The sequence below is a fragment of the Primulina huaijiensis genome, chromosome 13 (genome assembly GCF_012295235.1).
Source record: "Primulina huaijiensis isolate GDHJ02 chromosome 13, ASM1229523v2, whole genome shotgun sequence".
NCBI lineage: Eukaryota > Viridiplantae > Streptophyta > Magnoliopsida > Lamiales > Gesneriaceae > Primulina > Primulina huaijiensis.
In genome coordinates, this window is record NC_133318.1 from 640,031 (window position 1) to 659,489 (window position 19,459).

Below are 19,459 nucleotides of genomic sequence, written 5' to 3' on the forward strand. Positions count from 1 at the left end.
ATGTTCCAACACATTGCTATATCGAGAGTTGCATATTAATTCGATAACAATGTGATTTATCTTTGAGTAATAGTGTCATTGTATGCGGAACTGAGGAAACACCTTTCCAAACTGCACATGTCTTACTCCGACCAGAGATTACTTGTATTATTAACTCATCAGACCACATAGGATATCTTTACCCATAGGCAAACGACGAATCCCCGACTACAATGCATTTTCTCCTACGTATTTCAAAACTGCACCTAACCTCACCACCTGATAACCCTCGATGGAGTTGGTAATGGATCAAAGTGCATGCTAGTACGTATAGCCCATACATTGTCCCGGGTCAAAGAACTAATGGTTTACAACCATAAATACGGACTATTCCACTCGATAACTGAGAACCACTTGGACAGTCCGAGAGAGGGTTGTTTAGTGCATCATCATAAGATCACCCATCCATGTGAATGGACATCTCCATGCCCTTTCCAATGAAACATGGATTTTACATCAGAGATGCTAGTCTCAAGTTCGAGCGACCTTTATCCTTGTTTTAGGCGGCTGATTCGACTAGGAACCTGTTTAAAATATACAGTATATTTCTTAATTAGTTTCATGATCTTACGTTGCGACGCAGACCTCATGGTACCTATTGTATATTCATGGACTTTATCTATGCAGCTTGCATATGTATACAGATAAAGTATAACATCATAATCGAATAGAATCATAAAATATTATTAAAATAAATATTGTTTTACAACAGAGTCAATAAAGCTGGAGCAACAAGTTGACTTGTCGGACACCTACTCTAACACAAACATGGCAGGAGTTTTTTAAATAATGATGATATAAACGTTTAAAATTAAAATCACTCTTTTGGGATAAGATTCAAAATATAAATCAAGCTCATTAAAAGGAAAATTAAAAGAAAGTTTAATATTTTCTTGCCTTCCATCAACGGTGGTTCCATGATGAATGCTACCCGTGGTCAGTGTATGGCTCATATTATTGGGGAGGCCTGGACGACGAAAATCTGTAACTCCCACTGACATATTTGATGTGAACTACGTGGAACTCTCATAATTTCGATTCATATTATTGGGGGATCTCATGGCGACCATCCACTAAGGTTCGAGATTAATGGGTTGAGCTTGACACGTGAAGAGAAAGAGGATCATATTATTGGACTCTTCTCAAACGTAAGGCAAAATTACATGAGGGTTGCAATTGTTTTCTACCAAAATTATGATTGGCTGATATTATTCTGGATCATGGTTTAGCAGTTGGACCCAGCGTACTCACTAAGAAAATTGGATTTCCCGTTTTCATCAGAGGGTGGTGAAAATATCAAAATAGTGGGCGACAATTCATAAAATTAAAATTCTATATTTTATGTCTTATAAAATATTTTAAAATAGTCAACAATGATTGTCTGTTTCATATTCAGTATATTTATGATTTCTTCGCATAATCCATGATTCTTGATTAAAACAAGTTAAACGGAACTCTAATTTTCAAGACTGTCGATAAAAATTATTCTGAATTCGGAGAAAATGACATACACACTAATGTCAGTCTTGTTCAATTGACGAATCATGCGAGATGGTGATACCATAGTATGTAAACTAAAGTGTAATATGTTCACTTCTATGTCAAATGAACTGTGGAGATAGTTTGAGAAAATAATGAATGATGCTGACATTCGAATGCACATGAAATATTTGTATGATGATGAAACTCGTACAATGATGCAAACTACTTTTAAGGAGCTCATGACTACATGCATGCAAGATGGGGCTCCGGCCCAGGAGCATGATGTACATATGATTGGGCTTACAAAGAATGTGGTGGGCTTGGAATTGATGATTACGAATGAGTCACATGATGACATCATATTGTTGTCAATTTATTACTAATATGACGGGTTCATGGTGAACTTCAACATGAATAAGATAGAGGCTAGCCTTGAAGAGCTATTCAATATTGCTTTCTTAGTGGGATTCTCTTCAGGGACAAAAAATGACCCACAAGGTAAGGAAAATAAATGTTCTGCCCCATACAAGAAAAATAAGCCCAAAAAGAGGCAAGCTCCAAAGGATACTTAAAGACCCACAAAGCCCAATAAGTCAGAACGTGTATATTTCACTGCAAGAATTCTGGACATAAGAAATTATCTAGACCAGAATTATTTTGGCAATGATAAGTGGATGTACAAGTAAACACAATATCAACAACAAATAAAAGAAAGCGAGATCGTCTAAATCGAGCACACTTGTGTCACGTTAGGCTAGGACATATTTCTCAAAAAAAGATGCACAAGCTAGTGGAAGAGAGCATGTGTGACTCGTCAGACATAAGCTCTCTAGAGACATGTGACTCCTGTCTGAAAGGAAAAATGACCAAAGACCCTTTCCTAGAGAAAGTGGAACGTGCGCATGACCCATTGGATTTGATCCATACAGATGTTTGTGGTCAGCTAAGTGTTAGCATGAGATATGACCAATCCTACTTCATTACCTTTACTGATGACTTCTCGAGCTATGGATATGTGTATTCTAAGAAATACAAGTCTGAAGCCTTTAAAAAGTACAAAGAATTCAGATCTGAAATAGAGAAACAATTGGAAAAAAGTATTAAGATACTTTGATCAGATCGAGTTGAGGAATACTTGAGTATTGAGTTTCAAGACTACCTCAAGGAGAATGAGATTCTCTCACAGTGGACTCCGCCTGCCACACCCCAGTTGAATGGTGTGTCAGAACGTCATAATCGAACATTGATGGACATGGTTTGATCTATGATGAGATTCACTGAATTGTCGTCATCTTTTTGGGGATTTGCGCTCGAGACAGCGACAATGTCGTTGAACCAAGTCCATACAAAGGCAATGGATAAAACTCCATATGAGATATAGATGGGTAAGCCAATTAAATATTCTTTTCTAAGAATATGAGGATGTCCTTCTTATGTCAAGCGAGCAGTGTGAGAAAATTTGGATAGTAGATCCAATTTGTGCTACTTTGTAAAATATCCAAAGAACTCTATTGGATACTACTTCGATTGTTCCAAAGAATCAACAGTGTTTGATTTAAGGAATGTCGCCTTCTTAGAGAAGGAGTTTCTATCAGATAGAAAAGGCGGATTCATAGAACTCGAAGAAGTTCGGGAACCATCCACTAATGAAATAGTATAAACCACACCCCAACAGTCAGTCAAAGAAGCACAAGCTCCTAGGAGATCCGGAAGGGTCTCAATGCCACCTAACAGGATGAGCATGCTTCTTGAAGAGGGCCAAGATGAGCCCATTCATGGATGTCATCCAAGAAACTTCAAGCAAGCACTATCAAATGACGAATCATCTAAATGGCTTGAAGTCATGCAGTCCGAGATGGACTCCATGTATTCGAACAAAGTATCGACCTTAATGGATCCACCTGAGGGAATAGTTCTCATAGGATGCAAGTGGATTTACAAAAGAAAACTTGGGTGGATGGGAAGGTAGTGACCTTCAAAGCAAGATTGGTAGCAAAAAGATATACTCAAAGGCAAGGAGTTGACTATAAGAAAATCTTTTCTTTGATGTTCAAGTCCATTAGGATACTGCTAGCCATAGCAGCATGGTATGACTATTAAATGTGGCAGATGGATGTGAAGAAAACATTCCTTAATAGTGACATTAAGGAATAGATTTACATGTCTCAACCTGAATGATTTACGTCATTAGGAAGTGAGCATAAAGTATGAAAACTTCATAAATCCATTTATGGTCTCAAACATACATTTAGGAGTTGGAACATCAGATTTGACAACACTATCAAAGAGTTAATTTTGTCAAGAATCCTGAGGAACCTTGTGTGTACAAGAAGGTTAGTGAGAGTGCAGTGACATTCCTAGTACTTTATGTTGATGACATACTACTCAGTGGGAATGATATAGGAATGTTGCAATCAACCAAAGTATGGTTAGCAACAAGTAAATTTTTCATGAAGGATTTGGGCGAAGCATACTATATATTAGGAATATATATATATATATATATATATATATAGGGATAGATAAAGAAGATGCTAGGGCTCACCCAATTCACATATATCGATATCATACTGAGGTGATTCTCTATGGAGGAGTCCAAGAGACTGTATTTCCCTATGTGTCATGGTGTGACTCTATCCAAGTCTATATGCCCTAAGACTGATGATAAGATAGAAACCATTACCTGCATCCCATATGCGTCTACTATGGGCAGTATTATGTATGGTATGATATCTAGTAGACCCGATATTGCATATACACTGGGTGTTGTAAGAAGATATCAGTTTAATCGCGGTCCATTGCATTTGAAAGCCGTGAAGGACATTCTTATGTACTTGAGAAGGACTAAAATTTTGCTCTTGGTTTACGGAAGTGGAGACTTAAAATTGGAATGGTATACAGACTCTAGCTTCCAATCAGATGTAGATGATTCAAAATCAACCACTAGATTTGTATTCAAGCTCAATGGTGGTGCTGTCTCTTGGAAGAGTTCCAAGCAAAACCCCACCGAAGATTCAACCACTGAGGCCGAATACATAGATGCATCAGCTGCAGCAAAGGAGGCTGTTTTGATGAGAATTTTGTTCAAGAGTTAGCCGTCATCCTCAAGGATTGATCCAGTCTCGGTGTGCTGCGACAACACCAGTGCCGTTACGCAAGCAAAAGAACCGAAGTCTCATCAGTAATCCAAACATATACTGAGGAAGTTCCACATAATCCGGGAGATTGTGGGAAGATGAGATATATTAGTAGAGAGAGTCTTCTCTGCAGATAACGTTGCTGATGCACTGAAAAATCCCCTACCAGGACCATTGTTTGAGAAGCATCGTGAAGTAATGAGTCTAATATATATGGGTAGTTGGCTTAGGGAAAGTGAAAGTTCTTGAACAACTTAGAGCAGGGTATTCTTTTCGCATTATTACGGATAGTAAAATAATGGTCAAAATCGGATTCACTTGTCAACTGCCCCTATCAAAAATAGGATTGACTAGCGATTACGAAGGAACTGGAGTTACATCTCTTTTCCATTTCCAGTTCTTATGTGTTTCCACGCCCCTTTGAGACCAAGAAAAATGGACAAAATCCCTTTTTTAGAGTAGGTGACTAGCAAGACAACTTGTGGCATGGGATTTATTCACTCTATTGTAAAAACAATCTTTATTTTAATATTATTTTACGATTTTATTCAATTATGACATTTACTTTATATGTATACTCATGTAAGCTGCATAGATAAAGTCCTTGAACATATAATCGGTACCATGAGGTCTGCCTCTCAACGTAAAACCATGAAACTCATTAGAAAATGTACCATATATTCTAAACAGTTTTCTAGTCGATACAGCCGCCTAAAACAAAGATAAAGATCACTAGAGCTTGAGGTTAGCGTATGTGATGTGAACGTCATGTTTCATTGGAAAGGACATAGAGATGTCCATTCATACATATGGGTGATCATATAATGATTCACTGAACAACCATCTCTCGTACTGAAACATCCCTTACTTTTTAACTTTAAAATATTACTAATTTTTTTAAAATCATACAATTCGAGACTCTCATTTAAAATAACTCAACGTTTAAAAATCTTAAATGCATAAAAATTCATAAATCAACAATCACCAAAAGCATACGTCAACTTTTAAAATAATCCAAAACTAGACTTCAAAATAAAGCATAAAATCTCTAAATAAATAATCCTCAAAATATTTACGTAAAAAACTTTAAATAATAAGTAAATGCGGAAAATAAATATCCCTCGTGAGTGTACTGTCGGACTTGATCTACTCAAGAGTCAGCGCCTCCCTCAAAATCATCCTCACCTGCAACCATCCAAACCTAGTGAGTCTAATGACTCAGCAAGTTTCAACTATACGTAGCAAATAATACATATATAGGCACATGCATTAAAAATCATACTTTTATTTAAAATAAGCTAGCATAAATTTATAAGCGTAAAAAAATCTTAAATCATTAAATCGTAAAGCTTTCCATCATCGTATATCATTTTGGGGTGAAGTTTGATCCTTGAAAGTGACTAGCTGTAACCATATCATCATGTGGTCGACTGATCAGTCTTAGCTACAACAAGTACCTAGGGGCGGGGCGTCAGCAACTCTCGTCACTAGGTCATGGCCAAAAATGAAAATACAATCGTCGGGTCCATCCGGGGCCTTCTCCCGTAAACAGGCTCTCTTTGGGCCTTTTCCCTCACGATATCCCCAATCATATCATTTATGTGTCACATCTAATTCACATCCTTCAAAATATTTTTCCTTTCAATTTATTTATAAAATATTGTATCCTTCAAAAATCTTAAAATAGAATTTTTCGGGAAAAATCATACAGCCTTTGCATATATCAGAAAAATATCATAATTTCATCTAAAACATTTTAAAATATCATTTAGCACGTATCATGATTCTTCAGGACACTGCCAGACCTTTCGAACTATCCGAGACATAAACGACCATTTTACCCCTGAACTCTAAACTTCTCGATTTTGACTTTTTCGTACTTTTATTGATTCGAGCCTACCCCTATTCATCATATAATCTTAAATTTGACTTCTAATATTTTTCTTAGACGTAAACCCGAGTCTTTCGATTTAATGACTTAATAACTAAACTGTGAAGCATTTTAAACCTGAATTAATCACAAACTTATTATTTTCTTCCCAAATTTTAAACATAAACTTTTCATCCCTAAAATACCCCCTTGAACCATGAACCAACCCCCATGGACCACGTTCGAACCACTTTTCCTTCCTAGCCAAAATCGAACCATTCTTTCATTCCTAAGCCATGGTTTCTAATTTACACGAGCCATCCTAGAGCCACCTCGGACCACCCCTTGACCAGACCCTCTTGAACCCTTCTTGAACCAGCCCGGACCACTACACCAGCCCCTAGTCCCTGGAACCAGGCCCGCCACCTCTCCACTACTCCCAAAGTCACGGCTCACTTCCCCTTCGAGCTACCTTTTCCATGCCCTAGCCCAGCCTATACAGACCCTTGACCCCTCATGGGACCCTACCTGACCGCCCTGGTCAGCCCTTGGCACGCTGCACTTCTTCTTCTACTCGTCGAGCCGCGCGTGAGCCCTAGGTTTCCTAGGGTTTGCAAGTTGCTGCCCTCCTTCATCTAGCCAACGTCCAGCCAACCTTAAGCCTTCCTAACCTCTTCCCTAAGCCGTGCACGTGGCCCTGGCCGAGCCCTGGTGCGGTTCATCCCTAGCCGTCCCATGACCACAAGGAAACTCATCAAGAAACCCTAGGCTCATCCTCCCTTATCCATGCACGGTTCCAGCCCTCGTTTCATAACTAAACGTCCTTGTTCCCATCCCCTAATAATACTTTAATGGCAGCATATACTTTGGAATCCATAACATGACTCATATATGCGTATAAACGTCAAAACTTTGAAAATTATATGTCTAATCGTTAAATAATTTGATCTAAACATTTTTCATGCTATAAAATATAAATCATGCATAATATGATTTGTATTGTGCAAAAGAAAGGTTTAGAAGCGTGCATTTGCGTTTAGAACGATCGAAAATTCGATCATTGACGTGGGTTGCGAAGAAGAACGAACGGACGACGAAAATCATTGTATTTTTGCTCTCAAATTTTTGAATATCCTTGAGTGTGTGATGTGTGTGTATGTCGGCTACTAGGAGTATCCAAGAACCCTAGTTTTTGCTTTTTAATTTTTGAAATTTAGGTGTTAGATGTTAGGTTCTTTAAGGCTTTAAGTTTAGGAATGATTAGGCCCAATAATCTTAGGTATATTAAGCCCATTAAGACTTATTTAATTATAAAATAAAAATTTACAAAATTCATTTTCAAAAATAATAATTTTCGGGCCTTTAAAAGTCTTTAGTTTGACTAAAACTGGCTTTCCAGATAAAATCTGGCTCGTCTCGTAAAATAATTCAGACTTCAACATTTTTAGAAAATTTTAATCTTATTTGATCATATCATCGGGCCTTAAATATATTTTCATCTCCGTCGTCCCTGGTCTCCTTTCCCCGGCCTATTATCGAATATCCGGATAAAATCCTTAATTTCACGAAATCATGCAATTAAACATTCAATCATATAATATGTAGCAATCAAAATCAATTAAATAAGGTAAATAAGCTATTTAAATAATTTGCATACATGTGATTTACGTGAACTGATTTTTGGATGTTACAAATCATCCCCCCACCCACCCCCCAAATAAAATTTTTTCCTCGAAATTAAGAATTGTCGAATAACTTTGGGTAGTGACTCCTCATCTCTGTCTCGATCTCCCAAGTAGCTTCTTCCTCTGAGTGATTCAGAGATGAGGAGTCACGGTCTCTCAAGTAGCTTCTTCCTCTGAGTTATTCAGCCACTTGACCTTGACCATCTTTATCACCTTGTTCCGCAGTCTTCTCTCTTGTCTGCCCAAAATTTGAGTAGGTCTCTCCTCATAAGACAGGTTTGGTGTAAGCTGCAGTGGTTTTAAATTTAGTACATGTGAAGGGTTTGACATGTACTTGCGAAGCATCGATATGTAGAAGACATTGTGAACTCCTACGAGATTGGGTGGCAACGCCACTCGATATTCTAATGCTCCCACTATGTCGAGTATCTCGAATGATCCGATGAATCTCGGACTGAGTTTGCCTTCCTTACCAAATCTCATAACACCTTTCATAGGTGCTATTTTACGAATACGTGATCACCGACTGCAAACTTGAGATCTCGTCTTCTTTTATCAGCGTAGCTTTTCAGTCGACTTTGAGTTGTCTTCATCCTATGTCGGATCTTGGCGACTAAATATGCGATTAGCTGAACTATCTCGGGTCCCATCGTAGCTTTTTCTCCTACCTCGTCCAAATGGATGGGCGATTTACATTCCTTCTGTAGAGTGCCTCGTATGGAGCCATCCTTATAGATAAATAAAAGTTGTTGTTGTAAGTGAACTCCACTATGGGTAGTTTCGGTTCCCAACTCCCTTGGAAGTAGATCACACATGCTCGGAGTAGATACTCTAAAATCTGTATGACTCTCTCAGACTGACCGTCTGTCTGGGGATGGAACGTTGTGCTGAATAGTAGCTTGGTCCCTAAGGCTGCATGCAAACTCTTCCAGAATGATGAAGTGAATCGTGTGTCTCTGTCCGACATCATGGAAACTGGAATTTCGTGCAGCCTGACTATCTCTCGAATATATAGCTCTACATATTGGGTCATAGAGAAAGTCGTCTTTACTTGTAGGAAATGTGCTGACTTAGTAAGACGGTGCACTATTACCCAAATGGTGTTGAATCCTTTAACCGTCTTTGGTGAACCTACCACGAAGTCCATAGTGATGTTCTCCCACTTCAACTTGGGAATGGGAAGTAGTCGGAGCATTCCTGCTGGTCTTTGAAGCTTTACCTTCATTTGTTGACACGTCAAGCATTCAAACACGAAGTTCATAATATCTCGTTTCTTACCCGACCACCAATATAACAGCTGCAATTCCTTGTACATTTTTGCACTTCCGGGGTATATAGAATAAGGGGTATTATGTGCTTTTGTCATAATTTCATCTCTAAGTGAATCCCCACTAAAAACCCATAGTCGTCCTCAATATTTGACATGCGCGTGGCTGTGCACTTAGAATGCAAGGTTGCTACTGTCCTCTTGATCATTTGACACTTGAATGATGTGTCAATAACCTCCAACATTGTTTTCATGCTCCCCAAAACCCTCAAATCTTGGCGTCATGCTTGTAGGACCTTCTTGGTAGCTCACCACGAGTCCTCGAAGAACTTCGTTAAACTTCTTGCTTCGTATCTCGTTATAGGTCCTTCCAACAACTCTAGAGGATCCCATGTTTTTTTTGGTGGCTTGATCATCCACGGCCGCATCTCGAACTCCATGAGGGTCATCAGATAGAGAGATTAGGTGTAGCCCCAAAATCCTTAGGAGCCATTGCTTTCTGGTTAAAGATTTACTGCTCACCTACGTGCGAGGATATCCTATGTGATATGATGAGTTAATAGTACAAGAAATATCTGACAAGAGTAAGACACGTGCTTTAGGAAAAATTGTTTATCTAGTTACACATACGATGCCATTATGATAACTCAAACATACATCACATCATTACCGATTTCAAATTCAACTCTCCACATACCAATGGATGCAGATTCGATCAGGATATATGAGTTGAAGAGACCATATTTTACGCTAATCATAAAATATTGGTTCTTGTAGGCGCTATAAGTGATAACTAGGAGATCATGGGGTGATGCTACTAGATGCTCTTACCATGATCCGATGGTTGCGATCGGACTTGAATTATGACATTCTTGTGATAAAGAGCGTATAAAGGGTATAAGAAAGAAGTGTTGTTCCGAATCACATGAATTGTGAATTCACGACTAGCTGTATCTATTAACTATTGAGGGTTACACAAATATTGGATTTTTTGTTCTTGTTGAGACATTTAGATTAAAGGAGTTGATTTGATAATTTAGTTCGATGGAGATCAAACATATAACTTATAAATGAATTTATAAGTGGATTCCATGTTTGGAAGTTGAGGAAGTTAGTTCAACTGCTAATTTAGTGAGGAAAGTGCAATTACCTAATTTAGTGAGGATAGTGAAAAATAATCAGCTGTTAGAAATGAATAAGTGGAAATTTTGAATTTTTCATTTTCGCCACAATAACGAGTTTTGTGCTCTCGTCACATTGATAATGTCAGATCGTCAGTCGGGATGATAATGAACTCACAATACTAAAATTTAATAAAATATTGATTAGAAGATTTCCTAACAAGTCAAAACATCCAAAAGAATAATGTAAAAGAATGAATTAATTGATTAAATCATAGTTATTTAATTAAGCAAAATCTGAAAAATACAAATGAGATATTTGACAATGAAAAAATATCTAGGCAGGAGTTTTGGTCAATTGAATTAGAGTATCTCAATAAAACAGCCAAGAAGGACTAGGATTCTATTAAGGAGAGATTAATAAATATGTTTATAATCTCTCACACACACGTTCACATATGGATGATGCTATTTATTAAGCTTTTGTCAATGTATATGTATATTAGGTGTTGAGCCCACTAAATACAAGTATTTTGTGAACGTAATGTTTATATTTAAGACCGACCCTGGCCAACCATCAAGCTGCCGCCAATGGTCAAAGACGCTGCCTAATTTTATATAAACAAATTCCAATTTCAGTTTTCATTCTTCCGCCCTTTACTTTTTCCGGCTTCCTCTATTTTCCTAATAAACTATTCATTCATTCATTCATTCATATACTAACGAGTTATAAACATCACAGTTAAAAAAAAGAATCTGTCCTATTTATTTAGCTGTGTACTGAAAAAAGAAGAATAAAAAAATTGATATATACGATAATGGGTTGAATGTGCTTTTACATACAACATTGTAAAGTAATTGAGGGAGGATTCAATTGAAGGCTAAAGGACAAATAGGGCCACGCAGTAGCGACCCGGGCCGGCCCTAACATACGTGCCAGGTCTTAGTCAAAACTTTTAATTTGAAATGTAGGACAGACCCTAAATTCAATTATTGTGTGTGGAGTCCTCATTATTTTACGTTTTCCACACGTCCTGATATTTCTAACAAGAGTAAATTATTTTAATTTTCAAAACTAGACAGAACTCAAACGCATGGAGAGACAAAAAACTTTGCTGACTTTTTGCATGTGATATTATTATATGAGAAGAGAAATAACAAAAACAAGAAAAGGAAGAGAAATAAAAACATGTGGCCGGTGACACATTAAAACCATTTAATTATTTTCTATAAATATAAATAAAATGTATCTCACACACCATCACATTCCATTCCACTAGCCAAATTGTTTCTGTGTCGTGAGCAATCGATGGCACTTGTTAAAGAGATCATGGGTGGTTCCTCTTTACTGGAGAAAACTTCATTTCTTGCGTCATCGTCTAGGCTGGTTTTGAAGCAGAGACAGAGTCGCCGGTTTCTGTTTCCCTTCCAACAAAAAGCCATGGGTGTGAAGATCAGTACAATCCCTGTTGCGGCCATCAGTGAAGATTTGGAGTTGGTGAAATCGGTGCCTCAGAAAGCTCTCAAGTTTAAGGTCAGAGCGGTGCTGACTGTAAGGAACAAGAACAAGGAGGATTTCAAGGAGACTTTGGTCAAACATTTGGATGCCTTTGCTGATAAGATCGGAAGGAATGTTGTTTTGGAACTCGTGAGCAATGATTTTGATCCAAGTAAGTCGACTTGATTAAATCTATATCTACACACACGCTCTGCTAAGTGCTAATGGATCATTCAAACTTTGATTTTAGAAACCAAAGCACCCAAGAAAAGCAATCAAGCTGCTCTCAAGGACTGGTCCAAGAAATCAAACCTCAAAACAGAAAGAGTGAATTACATAGCAGAATTCGTGGTGGATTCGAATTTTGGGACTCCCGGTGCAATTTTAGTGAGCAACAAGCATCAGCAAGAGTTCTTCTTGGAGAGTATAACAGTCGAAGGATTTCCCCGGGGTCCCCTGCATTTTCCCTGCGATTCTTGGGTGCAGTCCAACAAACATCATCCCGGCAAAAGAATTTTCTTCTCTAATCAGGTAGGCTGATTATCGTTGACTGGGTTAAGATGAAATGATAGTCCTGCTGACTTTTTTGACCAATTTCGATGTCCCCCCATCTGAGAAAATAAATAAATATTCAACCTTTTAATTTGACAAGTTTCCTAGTGCACTTGGTAATCATTTTAATCAAAGTTCATATTTAAAACGCAAGGGAAAGCTGAAGATAACCTTTTTCTACATAAAGTAAAATATGCTTCATTTTGCGATGTCGTCGGTTACAAATTGCCTCAATCCTGTTATATTATTAATGAATACACCTAAGTCAGCTGGACCCACCTTACATTAAAAGTAGGTTAAAAATAATTTTGATTTGTCATTCTATAAATTATTAAATGTTATTTATAAATGTTATATTTATAAGTTTAAAAAAAAAATGTTATTTATAGTAAAATAGTTTTAATAATTATTTTGTTTAGCGTTTATCAATCAAAGTTTGAAATAGGAAGTCCCAAATTAGCTACAGTGATTGGTTTATTGAGACGATTTTCAACATTTGGCAGCCATATTTGCCCCATGAAACACCAGCAGGGCTTCAAGCTCTTAGAGAAAGGGAGCTCAGAGAACTGAGAGGCGATGGAAATGGTGAAAGAAAGTTGTCTGATAGAATATATGATTTTGATGTGTACAATGATCTTGGGAATCCTGATAAAGGCATTGATTTCGCTCGGCCGATTCTTGGAGGTCAACAAATACCTTATCCACGGCGTTGCCGCACAGGACGCCCTGCTACTTATACCAGTTAGTCGACTGACTTCCCCTTCTTGATCGCCCTACGAATGTATGCCTTGCTTTAAACATTGATATTTCATGCCAGATTTGAACGCCGAGAGTCGAGTAGAGAAGCCATTGCCCATGTACGTGCCAAGGGACGAACAGTTTGAGGAGTCGAAAATGACCACCTTCTCCACGGGGAGACTCAAGGCTGTGCTTCACAATCTTATTCCACAATTAATGGCCAGCATTTCTGCTAACAACAAGGACTTCAAGGGGTTCTCAGATATTGACAGCCTTTATAGTGAAGGCCTACTCCTTAAACTCGGCCTGCATGATGAGATCTTGAATAAGATGCCCATGCCTGAGGCTGTGAACAAGATTCAAAAAGGTGGCCTACTCAAATTTGACCTTCCAAAGATCGTTTCAAGTGAGTGCTCTCCTCTTCCCCTTTGAAAAATTTTGGCTGCCCGATATTTCCGAGAAAATTTGACACATATATTATTTATTATACGTTATAACATGGACACCACTTTCAAATTGTTCTGTACTTTACTTAATGGCTCATGCGACACCTAATTATGAACTTTTATCATAATATATTTTTAACTCGGGAGATTTTAATGTTTGTCGCAGAGGACAAATATGCATGGTTGCGAGACGATGAATTCGGGCGTCAAGCTTTGGCTGGGGTCAATCCTATCAATATAGAAAGGCTTCAGGCTTTTCCCCCAGTGAGTAAGCTTGACCCTGAAAGTTACGGATCACCAGAATCAGCTCTCAAAGACGAACACATATCTGGTCAACTTAATGGGATTACCATACAAGAGGTATGCAATAGTTTGAAAATTCTGGCATGGCATATATATAAATATTACAATGGGTTCATAGTGATATAACTGATTCATGGTCTAGGAATAATGCAAAAACTGAATCGCCTCTGTTTCAGAATTTTGATTGTTGTCATTCAATTAACATAGCTAGGTTGGTGCTTTGTCAGGCTTTGAATGCTAACAGGCTATATATCATCGATTACCATGACATATACTTGCCATTCCTCAATGGAATGAATGCCCTCGATGGACGGAAATCATATGCAACACGCACAGTCTTTTTCTTGACTGATTTGGGCACCCTCAAACCCATAGCCATAGAGCTCAGCCTCCCACCAACCTCTTCAAGCTCTCGGCCAAAGCGTGTGGTCACACCACCGGTGGATGCCGCTACTTATTGGATGTGGCAATTGGCTAAGGCTCATGTTTGTTCCAATGATGCCGGTGTTCACCAACTTGTTAACCATTGGTACGTACTGACAGTAAAAATTACACTCGATTGTAATAACTATAGTTTTAGCAAGATTCAACTCAAGAAAATGTAGCAACCAATTTGTTTTGCTTTTTTAGGTTACGTACGCATGCAGCATTGGAGCCATTCATATTGGCTGCACATAGGCAAATGAGTGCAATGCATCCCATATTTAAGCTTTTGGATCCACACATGAGATACACATTGGAGATCAATGCATTGGCTAGACAGAGTTTAATTAGTGTAGATGGTGTGATTGAATCTTGCTTCACTCCCGGCCGTTATTGTATGGAAATCAGTGCAGCAGCATACAAGAGTTCTTGGCGGTTTGACTTGGAAAGCCTCCCTGCTGATCTCATTAGAAGGTGCCTAATTTTAAGCATATTGTTTATTAAAATCATGAGAAATGTTTGATAGTCATGAGCTATGCCACCATAAATTTGTGTACACGGTCAATTTTCTCGCACGCATGCATTCAACATAACTCAAATAATATCATCATCTTTTTCATTTCAGAGGCATGGCTGCAAGAGATCCGACTCAGCCCCATGGGCTTAAACTTATCATTGATGACTACCCTTATGCCACAGATGGGCTGATGATATGGGAAGCTATCGAAAAATGGGTCCACAAGTATGTGGCCCATTACTATCAAGACGCCAACCAAGTCTGCAATGACAAGGAGCTCCAGGCCTGGTACGCCGAGTCGATTAACGTAGGCCATGCGGACCTCCGCCATGAGGATTGGTGGCCCACATTAGCCACCCCAGAGGACCTGGCTTCAATCCTCACAACCATAATATGGCTTGCATCTGCACAACATGCTGCATTGAACTTTGGCCAGTACCCTTATGGTGGCTACATCCCAAACCGCCCACCGCTCATGCGCCGCCTGATTCCAGATGAGAATGACCCGGAGTACTCGATATTCCTTACAGACCCACAAAAGTACTTTTTCTGTGCCCTGCCAAGTTTATTACAAGCGACAAAGTTCATGGCCGTGGTGGACACATTATCAACTCATTCACCCGATGAGGAATATTTGGGTGAAAGGAATCATCCATCAATTTGGTCGTGTGATCCTAAGGTTATTGAAGCCTTTTACGAGTTCTCCAGTGAGATTAGGCTGATCGAGAAGGAGATCGAGAAAAGAAATGCTGATCCTCAATGTCGGAATAGGTGTGGTCCTGGGGTGCTACCATATGAACTTCTGGCGCCTAGTTCGGGAGCAGGAGTAACATGCAGAGGTGTACCAAACAGTGTTTCCATATAATTAAAAATTAGGAAGCCTTTGTAATAATCAAGTACATTTTTAGCATGATATTAATATAATTTTAAGAGTGTATATATGCATGCTTCTTGATCTGCAATCCTGTTAGCTAAGACCTCAGGGACGGGTCTGTTAAAAACTCCCACGATTATATAGTTCAGAAACCAATAATATACTACGATGACTTGTAGTTCATCTGATATCAAGATCTCATGTTTAATATGAGGTGTCATGTTCACGACTCAATTGTAACATTGATCTCTCCAACTAAAAAAAACCAATTATATGTACGCTACATAGAAAACATAAAAGACAGTAACAATATTCAGCTGAAGTATTGTAGAAATGTTCAGTGAACATGCACAAATGTAGTTATTATTCAAGAAAAATGGGGGGAAAGGACAAAAGGTCATTCCCAGACAAGTTATAATGGGTCGATCATCCCTTGCCAAAATTTGATGACTGCGAGCTCCAATTGCTCGGCATTGTGGAGTTCTGCAAAATAACAAATTAAAGTCAACTGCTCCTAGTTTTAAAAGAATGGAGGTGTTATGCTAGTTTTCAAGTACAATACCTGGTCAGGATCAATATGATGGTTTGGACTTCCTGCCTGAAAAGTTGTGGTTGAATCCATTCGTATCAAACAAATTATACAAGTCCTCAGATGGATTCGAGGTGCCTGATGCGTCAGGCAGCAAAGCTCCATGTTGCTGATGATGGGGAGAGACAACATAATACTGATGTTTATCATTGGATGCTGGTGCTATTTCCATGTTTCCATGGACGACATTATAAGTATTATTGATTATATTTTCTGTTCCCGCGTTCTGTCCATCTAGGTGAGTCTCTTGGACTGGAACATGATAGTCGTCCCTTCCCCGTCGAGGCATTGCCCCAAACTTTCTTGGATTGGTTAGGGACCCATCTTCATGTTGACTTAGTCGGTAAGGCCTCTTCTCTTCAACTCGCCAATTAAGGTTACGACATTTCTTTAAACAACATAATGAAGACAAAAAAGAAAAATAAAAATTTCTGTAGTACAAAATTTAACGCTGTATATCTATATAGATATAGGTATAATATAGATCATGTGGCTATAGAGGAAGATCCAGCCAGACGATGGAGGAGCAGGGCCCTTGATGAAACTATATATATAATCGTACATAAAGTTATCAGCATATTTAGGAAATGTGACATACTTGGAGATGGCTGGCTACTTGCAACCTTGTGAGACCATCCACATTCATTAGGTTTAGGATCTCTTTTGGGAAGCACCCTTCGAGTATATTATATATATAATATAGAAATGATTGAGACCCATCTAAAAAAAACAACAGAAAAGATGCAAAAAAGAATGAGATTGAAATATACTTCCTTCTCCAAGTAGTTGAACAGCATTCATGAACTTTGCATGAAGTTCAGGAGTCCAGTCAGTGCACTCCCTTCGTCCCTTGAATTTTTTCTCTGTTTCGGTTATTTCTTGAAGTCTCTCGCGTCGTTTCATGACACACGCTTTCTCCCTCAAAACATGCTGCCATAGGGACCTGAGTACTTCCATCGTCGCGGGCTTCTTGATAAAAAGGAGTGCCCCACTTTCCAGAGCTCTCATCGCAACCAATGTATCATCATTATACGACATCGCTATACAGAAGGAACAAATCATATTGAGGGATGATAGATATATACATAGTAGTAGTTATGAAGATGGAATTAGTTCAAATAGTTACCAATTATTGGTAAACCCGTGTTGACAGCAAGTTGGAGAAGCTTGAATCCATAAAGATCAGGAGAATTGATGTTGGCCATCACAACGTCAAATTTCACCTTTCCGCTCGACAGAATTGATATAGCAGCGGAAGCAAGGTCCATAAATGTCACTGACAAATATGTAACATACATCGTAGCTTGTATTTATTATAGAAATGAAATTATATTAATGATAATAACAACAATCATAAATAAATAAATAAAAGGAGGGGACAACTGATAGATCTAAAATTGTTTTTCCATGGAAATCAAAACGTGTGTTGACTACGTACCTTTGTAATGGCAGAGGTGTAGCAAATTGGCTGTGTCATGCGGACCATCGTGATCCACAAGCAAAACATGAATTCCGCATGAATCCATTTCGACGTTAGCGCAGCTGCCTTCAATCCCAGTTAAATCCCACATTCCACTTTCTTTTTAATTGGTTCCAAATAATCATTACAAGAACCAAGAAATATATATATAATTAATCAGAGATGCATGTGCATTTATATATACATACCTTTAAATTCTTATTATTGTCTCTGCTTGTTTTGTTGACTATATATTTTCAATTAAAATATATATATGGGAAGAATGTAAATTATTTTCTTATTTTGGTCAAATACTTGTTGATGGATTATATGAGGTATTTGTTACAATCTTTTATTTAATTAATGCACCAAAACAATAATATTAAGCTAATTTAAAATCTAATATTATTATTAAATGGAGTCCAGATTCATGAAAACTATTATATTTTGCCAGTGAAATCTCAACTCACGTTCATGCCAGCTAGCCTACTATATGTTTTATTTTCGAGGACAAGACAGTTGATATATATATACATATATATATATATATATGTGTGTGTGTGTGTGTGTGTGTGTATATATATATATGTATATATATTGTGTTTAATTGTCATCAATTACTTACCTAAATCGGAATAATTTTAAAACTTTCCATGTGATGTACATTTTATTCAAACTCATTTTAATTTTTTTCATATCTTACCAGATTACAAATTTTAATGAGTAGAAATTACACATCAGTACTTAGTAGGATTCTTTTAAAATATCTTCCTAATTACACATCAGTACTTAGTAGGATTCTTTTAAAATATCTTCCTTGTAATTCAATAAACACAAACAAGCGTATGTATATGTAGTCACATATTGTTTTAGTATAAAGTGATTAACTAACTATATATGTATATAAGAAGACAGTCTGGCGTTCTCATTTGGATTTGGCTTTGTATAAGGGGGTATATTCATTCTAAAGTTTTTAAAAACTTTTAATCACTCTTTCAAATGATGGATTATTGTGGGATTGATGATTTTTTGTTGACTTTTATAGAATTTCATAGAATTGTAAACCAGATTTCATACTCTTAAAGGCTGTCAAATATTTGAGCGAAACTGAGTCAGTTCAGCACAACTAAAAAAGAATTATATCTGATCATTTAAGGATCATTTTCATGCTAAGTTAGTATTATTATTCATTACATTTGTATATCAGTTTGCAGACTATTTATTAATCAATTGAGATACTATGAGTTTCAGTTTGACAGTGTTTAAGACCAAACTGAATCGGGATCTTGCAAACTACTTGTATTATCCAAAGTCTTCTAGTGCGAAAATTCCAAAATGAAGAAAGGATGACGTAGGAGCTTCTGTTTTCCGAACATCCAGAAACATACATATATATTTTACATTTCAATTTACCTTCACCATTCATTATGTGATATGTTCTAATTTGTCAGTTTAGCTT

General features: G+C 37.7%; 2 protein-coding genes across 3 annotated transcripts; one reads left to right on the top strand and one right to left on the bottom strand.

Moving 5' to 3' along the window:
• Nucleotides 1–11,848: 11,848 nt before the first annotated feature.
• Nucleotides 11,849–16,017, top strand: LOC140991350 (linoleate 13S-lipoxygenase 3-1, chloroplastic-like). Its single transcript, XM_073461263.1, has 8 exons — nucleotides 11,849–12,271; nucleotides 12,350–12,630; nucleotides 13,155–13,392; nucleotides 13,469–13,795; nucleotides 14,002–14,195; nucleotides 14,366–14,667; nucleotides 14,769–15,035; nucleotides 15,187–16,017. Exons 1-8 carry the CDS (start codon nucleotides 11,911–11,913, stop codon nucleotides 15,941–15,943), a joined length of 2,727 nt encoding a protein of 908 aa, XP_073317364.1. The 5' UTR covers nucleotides 11,849–11,910; the 3' UTR covers nucleotides 15,944–16,017.
• A 229-nt stretch (nucleotides 16,018–16,246) lies between these two features.
• LOC140991351 (two-component response regulator ORR26-like) lies at nucleotides 16,247–18,500 on the bottom strand. Of its 2 annotated transcripts, XM_073461265.1 has the most exons (6): nucleotides 17,980–18,500; nucleotides 17,668–17,817; nucleotides 17,312–17,581; nucleotides 17,140–17,216; nucleotides 16,515–16,929; nucleotides 16,247–16,435 (listed from the first exon to the last, which is right to left on the bottom strand). In XM_073461265.1, exons 1-5 carry the CDS (start codon nucleotides 18,110–18,112, stop codon nucleotides 16,525–16,527), a joined length of 1,035 nt encoding a protein of 344 aa, XP_073317366.1. In that variant the 5' UTR covers nucleotides 18,113–18,500; the 3' UTR covers nucleotides 16,247–16,435; nucleotides 16,515–16,524. The 2 variants fall into 2 exon arrangements, with proteins under 2 accessions (XP_073317366.1, XP_073317365.1); XM_073461264.1 differs by having other exon boundaries at nucleotides 16,247–16,929.
• Nucleotides 18,501–19,459: the final 959 nt, after the last annotated feature.

Coding starts and splice junctions, on each gene's coding strand:
- LOC140991350 (XM_073461263.1), top strand. CDS start 11,911: ATGGCACTTGTTAAAGAGATCATGGGTGGTTCCTCTTTACTGGAGAAA. Junction 13,393..13,468: donor ACGCCCTGCTACTTATACCA/GTTAGTCGACTG, acceptor ATTTCATGCCAG/ATTTGAACGCCGAGAGTCGA. Junction 14,668..14,768: donor CACCAACTTGTTAACCATTG/GTACGTACTGAC, acceptor TTGCTTTTTTAG/GTTACGTACGCATGCAGCAT.
- LOC140991351 (XM_073461265.1), bottom strand. CDS start 18,112: ATGTGGGATTTAACTGGGATTGAAGGCAGCTGCGCTAACGTCGAAATG. Junction 17,582..17,667: donor CACGGGTTTACCAATAATTG/GTAACTATTTGA, acceptor CCTTCTGTATAG/CGATGTCGTATAATGATGAT. Junction 16,930..17,139: donor AAGTAGCCAGCCATCTCCAA/GTATGTCACATT, acceptor TGTTGTTTAAAG/AAATGTCGTAACCTTAATTG.